Source organism: Schistocerca nitens, chromosome 7 (assembly GCF_023898315.1).
Source record: "Schistocerca nitens isolate TAMUIC-IGC-003100 chromosome 7, iqSchNite1.1, whole genome shotgun sequence".
In the NCBI taxonomy this organism is placed as follows: Eukaryota; Metazoa; Arthropoda; class Insecta; order Orthoptera; family Acrididae; genus Schistocerca; species Schistocerca nitens.
The window spans coordinates 232,687,063-232,701,484 of NC_064620.1; the positions used below are offsets into that span (position 1 = coordinate 232,687,063).

Sequence of the window (14,422 nt, forward strand, 5' to 3'; positions counted from 1 at the left end):
AGTATAAGGGGCGATCAAACAGTTTGCGTTTCATGCCGTTGCTACAGCATATATGCAACAAAGCACGACGCAGAAGGCGATATGCAAGCACCGACACATAGGAAAGGGATTATGTGTGGCATTCGTATCTTTCCGACGTGCGTGCAGTAAATGCGGTAACGTGAACTATGGCGATGTTATTACCAAATGCATCGAAGCAAAACCAAGGCGGTCGCAGGTTCGAATACTGCCTCGGGCATGGATGTGTGTGATGTCTTTAGGTTAGTTAGGTTTAAGTAGTTCTAAGTTCTAGGGGACTGATGACCTCAGAACTTAAGTCCCATAGTGGCCAGAGCCATTTGAGCCAAAACCAACGTGCTGTTATTCTTTTCTTGCCTCCTGAAGGACATACATCGGTAGACATCTATCGGAGAATGAAGAACGTATACGGGGAAGCATGTCTGTCGAAAACCACCGTTGTAGAATGGTGCGCGCCAAAGGATGCTGCTTCTTCATCATAACGCACGTCCCTATATCACAAACACCGTAACGCGTAAGTTACGCCAACTCAAGTGAGGCACACTCGATCAGCCGCCTTACAGTCTTCATCTCTCCCCATGCGATTATCACGCCTTCGGTCCTTTAAAATGGGCCTTGATGGGTCGACGATTCCTGTCGGACGAGGGTGTGTAGCAGGCAGTTAAGGACTTCTTCTCGCAGCAGGACACGGTGTTTTGCGAAACTGGTATCTTCAAAAAAATGTTCAAATGTGTGTGAAATCTTTGGGATTTAACTGCTAAGGTCATCGGTCCCTAATCTTACACACTACATAACCTAAATTATCCTAAGGACAAACACACACACCCATGCCCGAGGGAGGACTCGAACCTCCGCCGGGGCCAGCCGCACAGTCCATGACTGCAGCGCCTTAGATCGCTCGGCTATTGGTATATTCAACCTGGTGCGTCTGTGGGATGATTGCCTCAACGCTCACGGCGATTCTGGACTGTACCGATTCTGGACATTAAGACCTCGGAAAGGAAATTTTTTGATTACCCCTTACACACGTTTCTTGCGTTGTATTGGAACATGGGACATGGGAATTCTAGTGGGCTCTCTGCGACGCTCATAGCTTTCTTGTATCTTCCCCCACTACAACTTGTTGAGTATTCCACTGAAACCTAATACGTGACGGCTTTCGGATTCTCATTTACGTCTGATGTCAGCTGCTAGTCTTTGCTCGATACAGTTATATATCTGTAAATGTCCGTGCAATTAGTAAAAAGTTACTAACTTCATCACCTCCCTGCTCACAGTTAGTCGTTTGCGAACAGAGTTACTAACCTTTGGCACACAAGAGGTCTGAACATAATAGGAAGGCGTGAAAATCATACCGATACGAGGTGACTAGCTGCTAGGAATACAGACCCCGCGACTAGGCGTGGACGCGGCCCGCCAGCCAGAACCCGGCGCCACCTGCCCGCGCGCCCGCGGCTGTTGGCGGGTATTCGCGTCCGTCAGCGTCAGCAGGGCCTGGCATTTCGCACCCGCAGCCACCATTGTTCTAATCTGCAGCCGTGGCTGGCAAGCGGCCGGCCGCATCACGCCGAGATGCTTCGCTGGGACACACGCACGCACCGCCGCCGACGGCTCACGGACGCAAGTATTCCGCCCGGCATGCCTCGACCCCGAGCTGCGGCCCAAATTACACTCGACACATACACGCCGTCCCGACAGCAAGATGCTATACCCGAGCCGGCCGCTATGACCGAGCGGTTCTAGGTGCTTCAGTCTGGAAACGCTCGACCGCTACGGTCGCAGGTTCGAATCCTGCCTCGGGCATGGATGTATGTGATTTCCTTAGGTTAGTTAGGTTTAAGTAGTTCTAAGTTGTAGGGGACTGATGACCTCAGATGTTAAGTCCCATAGTGCTCAGAGCCATCTGAACCATTTTTGCTACACCCGTACAAGAACACAGAGACTTTGTGCCCCAATCCCCATTTTGACGAGTATTCTTGCGACACATCCTCTCACAGCAACCACGGTTGTTTATACAGGCTGCGGAAGAACAGTTTGACCAAAAGTCTAGGGAATGAAGACACCATCAAACAAAGGAATTTGAATATAGGAAAATGGTTCAAATGGCTCTGAGCACTATGGGACTTAACATCTGTGGTCATCAATCCCCTAGAACTTAGAACTACTTAAACCTAACTAACCTAAGGACATCACACACATCCATGCCCGAGGCAGGATTCGAACCTGCGACCGTAGCGGTCACGCGGTTCCAGACTGAATCGCCTAGAGCCGCACGGCCACACCGGCCGGCTGAGTATAGGAACTAGGGGTCGCAGCTGCAGCATCGTAAATGAAAGCTGACATATGGACGTCTTTACCCAAAATGAAATGTAATTCACAGACAATGTATACGTAAACAAAATGTTAGGACTAACCAATCGTCAAGATGAGAACAAGGAAAACTTAAAGCCTCACATACATGTGTATCGTACTTAGCTGACGTACCACACAGCATTTCTCTGGAAAGGAAAACAATCATATGTCTATGTTTTATGTTTCAGTATCTCCTAAAAAGGTCAAAGTAAATAAAAAAGAGTACACGGACTTGCCACCGCGTAAGTTAACACAAGTATATCGTAGCAAATTTTCAAATTGACCATCGTTTTCTCGCTGGCATAGCGCCGTAAATATTTAACTACGACTCCTAGTTCCTAAATTCAGATTCCTTAGCCTGATTTGGCATACATTATTGGTCAAATTGTTTCTCTGTACGCTGTAGACATTAAACGAAGTGGAAAAGTGAAATCCGATGTAGGCACGCAGCCTAATACCGTAGAAGAGTAGCAAAGGAACTGCCAAACTTACCGTCTATGTCTGGCACACGGATCACGATCCGCAGTATCACATGCGTCTCCATAACACATACTATCTAGCAGTTTGAGACTTATCCCAAGAAACACTGGAGTACAGTTCGGTGGCTGGTAAATCTACATCTCCTTTCCACATGTGTCCGGTTATCAATATGATAATTTATTACAATACCCAAAATCTGAAGGAAATACAAAGGAAGTCAGACATTCTAGGCACACGTAATTTCCATTGATATGGGCAGTCGTAATCTTATACAGGGTAAACATTAATAAAACCGGCAAACTGTAGGGAATAATTCCTTACTCGAAATGGAGGAAAAAAGGTCTTACGAACATCTGTTCACAAATACATCGCTGCCACGGTAGATGGCGCTGACGAATCACAGTTCCTCTTCCCATGTGCCGTGTTGCCGCGCGGGATTAGTCGAGCGGTCTAGGCGCTGCAGTCATGGACTGTGCGGCTGGTCCCGGCGGAGGTTCGAGTCCTCCATCGGGCATGGGTGTGTGTGTTTGTCCTTAGGATAATTTAGGTTAAGTAGTGTGTAAGCTTAGGGACTGATGACCTTAGCAGTTAAGTCCCATAAGATTTCACACACATTTGAACATTTTTTTTTTGTGCCCTGTTTTCCTTGTGTGTTGCCGGTCGCTGTGGCCGAGCGGCTCTAGGTGCTTCAGCCCGGAACCGCGCGACTGCTACAGTCGCAGGGTAGAATCCTGCCTCGGGCATGGATGTGTGTGATATCCTTAGGTTAGTTACGTTTAAGTAGTTCTAAGTTCTAGGGGACTGATGACCTCAGATGTTCCCATACTGCTCAGAGCCATTTCAACCATTTAGTCCTGAAGCGGAACAGGTCAAAATGCCTACTCCTTGAAGAGGACGACAACGTCGAGGACTACGATGAAGATGATGGTGGTGGTGATCAAAATAACGGTTATCCCTCTTAAAACATGTCACTGTTCGAAATGTCTTTCTAGTCTTATTTGGAAGCGCTCTATTTATAAAACATTTTGTTCGTAATGAAAAACAGGGCGAGGTTTTGACACGACACTGGGCATCAGATGAAACACTTGAAGAGCAGCAGCGCCTTAAGAGGATGAGAGGAGCAGTAGCGTGTGTGTGTGTGTGTGTGTGTGTGTGTGTGTGTGTTTGGATTTTACGGGCGCCCAACGGTGAGGTCATCAGCGCCCTTACACGTACTAAAACAAACGAATGTGGAGATGAACTAAAATTGTCGTACACGCATGCACTCGAAATGACCACACAGTCACTCTACCTCACATGCACTAAAACCTATTAGGAGGGAAAATCGCTAATCAAGAAATTAAAACACAGAGAAAACAAACCACAGAGGAGCTAAAAGAAAAGCACAGGGGAATGTGACTGGCTGACCACTTACAAAAAACTTGGGTGAGCCAGCCACTCTGTTGACACATTAAAAACATCACCCTCATATCTTGTTAAAAACGTTGGACAATTCACAAAACTTTAAAACTCGAAGCACATTCGTTTGATCATTACATAAAATAGACTGCAGATCCACCGGCAAATCCGCTGCAGTCCGCTGATCGGCAAATAGAAGGCAGTCCAATAAAATGTGGCGCGCCGTGATCTGCACGCTACAAGCACCACACATTGGAGGGTCCTCTCGCCGGAGTAAGAATCCACGCGTCAAAGAGCTGTGGCCTATGCAAAGACGAGTGAGAAGGACCTCGTCCCGTCGACGTGGTTGAAACGAAGTACTCCACGGTCGAGTTGTAGGCTTGATGACACGGAGCTTGTGTTGGTCACTTCTAGCCTTTCGTCTCCTCCTCAACAGTGAGGTGAGTGCAAGCAGGGGGTCACGACACGCCTCCTTGGCTGCTCAATCCGCCCTTTCATTCCCCACAATTCACACGTGCCCTGGCACCCAGCAGATAGACACCTCCTTCCCCAGTCGCTGTAGTTGGAGAAGGGCGTCCTGAATATTCTGGGTTACTTTATCTGCTTGATACAAACGTTGGAGAGAGTAAAGGGCGCTCAGAGAACTGAGCAGATGAGAAATCTAACACTGGGAGAACGTCTCATCTGCTCCCGTGCACGCAAGATCGCATATAATTCTGAGTCGAAGATGGTAAATTCTGGAGGCAGTCTGACCTTGAGGACGCGATCCAGGAAAAGAGCAACCCAAGGGGTCTCCCTGCTTAGACCCATCCGTAAGAACAGCTACATGGTTGTGGTGCTCAGATAAAACGGCAGAAAAAACCGCATTAAAAACGGAAGCAGGAGTAGGTGCAGTAGCATCTGTGGTGGTGTGCCCGGCGTGTGGCAGGTGGAGTGCTGAGGGTTCGGCGAGTGGCGGATGTAGGCAGCAGCTGGGATTAACAGAGGGTAGGGGGGAGGTAGGCGCGTGCAGGGCAGGAGCAGAGGCCGTGTGCTGAGCCCGAGGCGGCACGCGCGCCCGCCGGCCGGCTGACGCAGCGGCAGAGGAAACGTGAGGCTGCGCTGCACCGTCTGCACTGCAGCATCCGACCGGCTGCCCCGGGCTCAGCTGAGGCTGCGGAAGTGCGTCCGCACTCTGCCCCCCGCGCGCGCAGGTGTTGTCTGGCAGCGTGCCGGCGGGGCGCCCCAAGTCTCGTCCCCATTGCTCCTAGTATACCGCCACACCTTCACCGTCGCTGGTGTCGTCATAAACTTGGAGTAAATGGAACAGCGCAAGCAGTTATTTTAAATGGACCTATATTCCTCCGCGGCTGCAGGGTTAACTTTACTATGGACGTTTGCTACTGGAAATTCTGATTGTGGTTGGTTTACCCTTGCCATCGTCCGTTGTGAAAACGCATTTCTTCCTTGACCACTAAATGGTCGTCGAAATGACCGCTGTTATCATTATCGCCTTTCAGCGTCGTCACGATCGCATTCTTCATCACTAGCATCGTGCATCTCTTCACCATTTCGTCTTGTTCATCAACATCATTTTTTGCGTCGGTGTCATTGCGCCATCGTCGGTCCAAGTAGTACCACCGCCACCATCATCAGTTTCTCGAGAATTTCCTTTAGAGCGACATTAAATACAAATATGCAAAAACTTAGAAGATAAGGAACAAAGTTTCAAAATGTTAACAGCCAGGGTTAAAGGAGAAATAGAGCGGTAGTCTCTCGTCACTGGATCATTTAGCAAGCGCGAAGCCGTTACGGGGCTGCACGTCATACCCCACTGACAGATGCTGCTACAATACAGGAATTATGGACTAGGGAGAGGTAAACTGTTACAGTTCTAGAGCAGAGTCAACGTAATACGGTACTTCGTCGACAGTCTTCCTTCTCACGCAGCATTCGTAATTCGGACAAGAAAGGGGCGAATAGTATTAGTACCACACACACACAACTAAGGTGGCTAGAAGAGTATCGAGGCAGAAGTAGAAAACGATAAAATTTATGCCACTCGTTACTGGAAGTGATGCTAACAAACGATTAAAGGTTCACACTACTGCAACTACTTTTTCAAAAACGGAGATGTAGTTGTCCATTTACGACGAGTGCTGAACGATATACAGATTGTCATCATTCAGTGACTGGATGCCCAGTTATGTTATGTTATGTTATGTTCACCGGGGACCTAGAAACGACGGAGAGGCTCCGTCCCCGCCGTAGCCGCAGTGGTCCGCAACCCCACGACGACTACCGCAGCCCACTTCACCCCTCCACCGCCCCACACCGAACCCAGGGTTATTGTGCGGTTCGGCCCCCGGTGGACCCCCAGGGAACGTCTCACACCAGACGAGTGTAACCCCGATGTTTGCGTGGTAGAGTAATGGTGGTGTACGCGTGCTAGGAGAACTTGTTTGCGCAGCAATCGCCGACATAGTGTAGCTGAGGCAGAATAAGGGGAACCAGCCCGCATTTGCCGAGGCAGATGGAAAACCGCCTAAAAACCATCCACAGACTAGTCGGCTCACCGGACCTCGACACATATCCGTCGGGCGGATTCGTGCCGGAGACCGGCGCTCCTTCCCACCCGGAAAGCCGTGCGTTAGACCGCACGGCCAGGATGCGCAGTTACTAGTTGTTCTTTTTCACCAATAGCAGATAGTTTCCAAGACACGATTATACTTCACCAAAAACGATTACAATTCCAGCTAAAATACGTAATCAAATAAAACCAGTACTGCATTAAAGAGAATTTAGATTTTTCACATTTCTTCGAAAAAGTTAACCCTGCTCTTGATTTTTATTTAGTTGCAGCTAACGTTTTAATCCTCAAGAACAGATATTTAAGCGATTCCTCTATTCTTAACGATCGAAATCATAATTATAAGCATTCCATACAAACAGTAAAATATTGAATCTAATTAGCGATATTTACGTCAGCCCGATTACAATAAATTCTTATTCCTGTGGGGTCCAAAGCGCCAATGCGGTCAGCCTCGGTGCGTTTCAACATTCTCAAACGAGAAAACTTAAACAATTCGTCTAGTGGCAATTCCGAAAGACAGGTGCATCAACAAATGGTTACTATCTTCCTTCTTTACGAAATCCGTATAATTCTTTCCAGATCTTTGTATTCTTGAGGGCAATTAAGCTCTGTATTGTATAACACAGACGCTAATAAACTATCGGTCAATTAACCTAACATCTACAACGGCGCATTGTCGAAAGGCAAGGAGAAATGAACCAAAAATTTGAGAAACTTCTATAAATCATATACTGCTATCACCTATTAATTTTGTGTACCACTCCTGTTTCATGCAACAGCTACATTTTTAAAAAGTTTTAGACAGAATATTTGGTCTGTGAAATTACATGTTCCTTTAAGCGTTTGCGATTTATCAGCGGTTGTTGGACCTGAATTTATTGCATGGAAGAAATTCAAGGCACCCATCTGCGACTGGGCTGGGAACAAGTCTGCAGAGTCTACCGCGAAAACATTTTAAATTCAGTCAACTCTAACTTCTACGAATCGTAAAACGCACGTTCCCAGTGCATGGCCGTTTTGAGCGTGTAGCGGTGGAGAACGTGACGCGTCTGAGATCACGCCACGAGGACTTCGCGGTGCTCACAAGGAACCACAGTCCTCGAGCGTGCGTCATCCTTCGTGTTCGGCTGTTTAATGTTCTCCTCGCCACCTACGCAGAAGGTTTTCTGCATAGTGTCTGGTTACGGGCCAGCGACTGTTCTCATGAAAACCGAATCACTCTCACGTTACTTGAATGTGATTTGCTTTGATCGACGCCCGTAAGAGAATGAAGAAAAACCATCTTGTTGAATATCACCATGTTGTTAAGCAGTTTAAGGTAATGTCTTAATTGGGGGTTAATGGCTTTTTGTTGCCTTGTGACATTTCTAAAGAAGAAAAGAACATTTACACAACAAAATGTAGCGCCACATGACGGTCCAGATTTGCCACGGTAGTGATATGCAGCATCATGATACCTCGATTACTACAAGAAAAGATCAGGGATGTAAAGTGAGAAAAACTTTACTAGCAGTTCAATGACTCACGTTGTACGTCTGTATCGTCACTTTCCGACAATTTGTCATTAGCATACGAAATGACAAGGGAAAACGCTAGAGGAGGCTACGGTAAAGTTTGATATCGGGTAATAAAGATACCGGAACATCATCGCGAAGTTTTTAGAAATATGCGTTCTGTATGGCTCAATGCAGAATAGAGTCTGATTTCCAGTTAATTTGCAATATCATACAACGAAATCGAAAGAGTTATCGTTGAACAAGAAAATGGTGGGAATATTTGTACTTGAGAGTTCGTAATATTTTTGTTTCTGTTTGTATTCTGAATCTGATATGATAGAATTCAGTCTTCAACGATGTGATAGTTACAACAAATGTTTACGACTTTTTATGGTATTAGGCAATCCGTTGTGGCGAAGATTGCATATTTATAGTGCAAGAAAATGTGTCTGGCGCTACCAATTACACTTTCCATCCATGAATCTTCCATAACAGCAGCTTCGTCTCAGCAGCTTTCAAGCAACAGTTAAACGTAACTCGGCATACGCCGTTTACAGCACTTGAGAACCCTTACGTTATCCAGGTAATTAATGGACGTCTTGAAGAATTTCCAGTGGCCGTGACTACAGACGACGATGTACCCAGGCCCCCAATTGTTGGTTCAGTAGAAATTGCGACCTTTTCCAACGGTTTGTTCAATTTCGCAGTTCACTGAAGTTATAAATGAGAGATGCGGATTTGGTTGGCCTGAAGATCCTAGCGGAAGATTAGCCAGATGTGATACTAAAGCTTCTGTGTTAAGGACCTCAATTTCGCCATAAAAGTTTGAAGGGAACACTCTTTAGATGGGTACCAAAAGTTTGTTGAGACGAAGCAGATGCAACACAGATGAATCCATCACCCTGTATCTCAACTACGTAAGAGTTCTTCCAGTAGCGACGGGTAATCAGAAGTAAGTGATTATTACTTCGTCTTGGATTTCGCCAAGTTCGTCCTGTCTGCCATTAAGGGAAAATCTGGGTTTATGAAACGAGGTCTCTTTCACGTTTGGAGAAGAATAGTGACCTTTTTATCTACATAAGTTGTAGAACTCGCAGTCTTGGTCACATTTTTATTTACCTGAACGAATAACCATCGTCAGATATTAAAAAATCAGCGACTCGTCATTTTTGTCGATGCTTTTCGAAAGCTCTGATTAGCGCTGTCAAGCCGAAACCGGTTACCCGAACAAATAAATTAAAATGGGACTAACACTGCGATATCTTTGTGTCTCTAATATTGGACCTAATGTGTATGTGTCTGGTAATTACGAGGGGTATTCAATAAATAGTGCAACACATTTTTTTCTGAAAGCCCTTTGGTTTTATTCACGATTACAATACACCACATTAGTCTCCACTCTTTTGCCTTCAATACCTCATTTTTCAACATAATCTCCGTTCAATGCGACGGCCTTACACCATCTTACTGGACGGACCTGTATGCATGCCCATATGGTACTACTCTACTAGTCGGCATCGGAACCAAAATCTTGCTGCACCAATAACATCCCCATTACCTACGTTTTGCTTCCCGCGGAATGCATCCTTTATTGAGCCAAACAGATGGAATTCGGAAGGTGCGAGGTCTGGGCTTTAGGGTGGATGACGAAGAACAGTCGAATGAAGTTCTGTGAGCTCCTCTCGGGTGCGCAGACTTGTATGAGGCCTTGCGTACACGTGGAGAAGGAAAAGTTGGTTTGCATTTTTGCGGCGACGACACGCTAAAGTCTTTTCTTCAGTTACCATCAGAGCTGATCGTTGTACCATGAGGAAGGACATGAGACAGGATAGCCCCTTCAGAGCCCTGAGGACAGTCTCTATGACTTTACCAGCTGTGGGTGTGGTTTGAACTGTTTATTCGGAGAAGACGTGCTGTGGCACCATCCACGGATTGCCGTTTTGTTTCTGGTTCGAGGTGACGAACCCACGATATTTGATAAAAAAATTGTCACGATCGGCCTTGTAATGTGCCAGAAATTGCACACAGATGGTCCTTCGTTGCTCTTTATGGATTTCTATTAGGCGGCGAGGAACCGAGCCAGCACACACCTTTTGAGTACCCCAACTGGCGGGCTACCAACAGAGACGTCCAATTGTGCAGCAACGTGTTTGATTGCTACCCGTTAATCACCTCGAACGAGAGCGTCCACATGTTCCAACATAGCAGGAGCCGCAGCTGTGTGCGGCCAGCTGGCATGTCGGAGGTCGGACAGGTTTGCGCAACCTCGAGGCGATGATGACAGACACCACGCCCAACGACTCATCGGGCTTTTGTTCACTGGCAGGTCTCCGAAAACCTTCTGCAAACGCCTATGAATATCTGTGACGCTCATGTTTTCAGCCAAAGGAAACTCAGTGACAGGTGTCTGCTTGGAAGGCACCTCCGTCATAGATCCCATTCCGATGATTTCGTACAGTGTCACCATCCATGAAGCTGTAGGGACTGAATCGGGAATATTCCACGACGTGCAACAACAAATTATGCATTTTTTTTCAGTCGAAAAACTGAACTGAACTGAACGCCCCTCGTAAAAGGTTTTTCTGACCCTGGTTTCGGCGATGCAGATGTTGTCAGGTACTGTAGTAGTAATTTCTCTCGAAATGACTACGCTACGTGCTGCTGACTAGCTGGATAGACTGAAGGTAAGCGATGGCAGGAGAGCGAGTACTCACCGAGCATCTTGCTGAGATCCGCGTTGTGGAGGTCGGGGTTCTCGTCGGCCAGCTTCTTGCGCTCCACCTTGGCCCAGACCATGAAGGCGTTCATGGGCCGGCGGATGCGCTGCTCCTTGAGCGCCTTCTGCTGCTGCTGTTGCTGCTGGTGGTGGTGGTGCTGATGGTGCTGGTGGTGGTGGGGTGCCATCTTGGCGACGTCGGCCACCAGGTGGTACTGGTGCTGGTGTTGGTGCTGGTGCTGCGACAGCCAGTCCTGGGGCGGCGGCAGCACGCTGGGCAGCATCTGCGCCACCTGCGCCTCGTCGCCGCCGCCGCCGTAGTGGCCGTGCGCCTGCGCTTGGGCCTGCGCGTGCGCCTGCGCGTGCGCATGGTACAGCTGGTGCTGCAGCTGCTGCAGCGACGGCGAGCCCGCCGGCACCGACACCGGCGACAGCCCGCCCCCGCCGCCGTACACGGGCGGAGAGCAGCTCTCCGGCTTGCCGTACTCCTCCATCATCCTGCGGACGAGAGACCAGTTCAGCACCACTACAGGTCGACACCTGCTGGCACAATTAAATGACATGCTTTGGATGGTTATGAAACTTAAAGTGAATCCCGATGCTGACACATTGCCTGCTGCCCCAAACATCTTATCCCCAGTTGATGAATTAGTCAGCAACCACTACGTCAAATATTCACTATCGAGAGACTCTGTCAACCACAGGCCATTAGAGATGGAGTATATGGGATCCCTGCCAGAAGACGATCTACCAGCCATTCGCACACCACCGAGGGAAGGAGACATTCTTTTCGAGGAGCACTTGTAAGTAGGTTGTTTAGGTTTTTATGTTGGTAACGCCACGTAGCGCTCTGTATGAAAATCACTGACTGTGCTGTGTGCAGTCTGTGGCTGGTTTGCATTGTTGGAATATTTGGTATTGTTGCGTTGGGCAGCTGGATGTGAACAGCGCGTAGTGTTGCGCAGTTGGAGGTGAGCAGCCAGCAGTGGTGGCTGTGGGAAGAAAAATGGTTCAAATGGCTCTGAGCACTATGGGACTCAACTGCTGTGGTCATCAGTCCCCTAGAACTTAGAACTACTTAAACCTAACTAACCTAAGGACATCACACACATCCATGCCCGAGGCAGGATTCGAACCTGCGACCGTAGCAGTCGCACGGTTCCGGACTGCGCGCCTAGAACCGCGAGACCACCGCGGCCGGCGCTGTGGGAAGAGAGATGTCAGAGTTTTGAGAGCGGACGATCTGGACGTGTGTCCCTCAAAGAAACGAAATTTGTAAGACTGGATGTCATAAATAACTATTGAACACTATTAAGGTAAATACATTGTTTGTTCTCTAGCAAAAATGGTTCAAATGGCTCTGAGCACTATGGGACTCAACTGCTGTGGTTATCAGTCCCCTAGAACTTAGAACTACTTAAACCTAACTAACCGAAGGACAGCACACACATCCATGCCCGAGGCAGGATTCGAATCTGCGACCGTAGCAGTCGCACGGTTCCGGACTGCGCGCCTAGAACCGCGAGACCACCGCGGCCGGCTCTCTATCAAAATCTTTCATTTGCTAACTATGCCTATCAGTAGTTAGTGCCTTCAGTAGTTAGGCTCCTTTATTTACCTGGCAGTATTTGCGCTCGCTGTATTGCAGTAGTTCGAGTAACGAAGATTTTTGTGAGGTAAGTGATTCATGAAAGGTATAGGTTATTGTTAGTGAGGGCCATTCTTTTGTAGGGATTATTGAAAGTCAGATTGCGTTGCGCTAAAAATAGTGTGTGCCAGTTTAGTGTTGATCAGAATAAGTAAAGAGCGAAACAACTGAGTACGTTGCTCAGCTATTTGAAAATCAATCAACGTAGATGTTTTCCAGCACAGTAAAATACAAATTTTCCTATGGGGATGTACCACACTATTCAGAAAATTTAAAGAATCGGCATTTGAAGATGACTGCAAAATGATTCTACTACGACCAACGTACATTTCGCATAAGGACCACAAAGAAAGAGCAATTAGGGCTCATACCGAGGCATATTGACAATCAGTTTTCGCTCGCTCAATTCCCGAGAGTAACAAGGAACGAATTAACTAATAATGGTACAAAGTACCCTCTGACACACTGAAGAGTCGATTGCGGAACATGTACAGAGATGGAGGTGTAGACGGAACCAATGCGGACACAGGATGCCTGCTGACTGGGCGGTCTGTGAATGAGTGGCTTTAGCTGAAAGATGAAGGCCTCTACGGACAAACTTTCTCGTGCCCTAAGAGCGGAGCCGCAGGCACAAGGAAGCTTCCCCACCCGCTGAGCCCAAACTCGTTGGCAGGCTGCTCCTCCTATGATAGTTGCGTACCAGGCAAAATGCTGGCGAAGCAGGGTGACTTCTTCACGCAGACTGGATAGGAGTCCGTGGACAGGCCACAGAAAACAGTCTGCAGCATTATGGAACAAAGAAATAGGTGGAACTGTGGGAGACCTTTCTTTACACTCTGTCCTATTCAACCAAACTACTCCCTGTTGTGCGTCTGGTAACACGATGGTCGTTGGTCATAAAAACAGAGTGCAGCTGAACGGTATAGCAAATAACGTCCTGCCAAATCCATAGAAGTGTATATCTTGCCGAATATTGGCCTGCTTTTGAAAACAGCCAGCGCGACTTTTTGTCGCAGGGGAACAGAGTTTGTTGACAAGACTTGTGGTGTAGAGAACAGTACACAGCATATACAGTGATCGAACGTTGCCTAAAAGAGTAGACACGGTGGAAGGCCAGAGGCAGTTTTCCGTTAAAAGGAAGTGTGAAAAGAAAGTGTGGATTTGTTCCCACTGGTTTGAGCCGCAATTTTTTCCGAGACTGGAAGTTTCTAACAAATTATTAATATTTTGTTTTTCCTGGAAAATTTAGAGATTGTCTAGTGAGCAAATAAACTATTCGGAAGAGAGAGGGAAAAGGTTTGTTACATAGCATGCCACTGGAAGCTCATCTAACAAACTTTCTGAGTCGCAAATCGCTATTTTTTGCAGGTTCTCTGCGGAGATTTCGGAGAAACATTGTTTCGCATCACTTTTTCTTAGCGTCGTTGTGCAGGCACTTCGTCGTTAAGATTAAATGAGGATTTCTTCGTAGGGGTCTACGCAAAATCTTCCGCTTGGGCCTCTGCAAGAGACTGTGGCTTAGTTTCTGTGGCTATCTCGGTTGCGGAGACTTCTATATAGGCTCTTCTAGATTTCACTTCGCGTTTTCATGTACCAGGGCTGTATTCCACCTCCCCCTAACACAGATTTACGATAAGTTCACGCCACCAAGGCGAGTGCGGAACGAGGGTGAGGAGACGATGGTAAGAGCTTATCTTTCGAAAGTTCAGGTGACCTTGTTAGGAATTACGTTGTGTTCGATG

General features: G+C 47.4%; 1 protein-coding gene across 1 annotated transcript in view; it reads right to left on the minus strand.

Annotated features, from left to right (window-relative positions):
* Positions 1-14,422, minus strand: part of LOC126195547 (sex-determining region Y protein-like) — a 402,898-nt gene that overhangs the window by 233,506 nt on the left and 154,970 nt on the right. Inside the window, exon 2 of the mRNA XM_049934171.1 lies at positions 11,031-11,530. Coding sequence (XP_049790128.1) covers positions 11,031-11,529 — 499 coding nt within the window. The 5' untranslated portion in view covers position 11,530. The remainder of the gene's footprint in view (positions 1-11,030; positions 11,531-14,422) is intronic.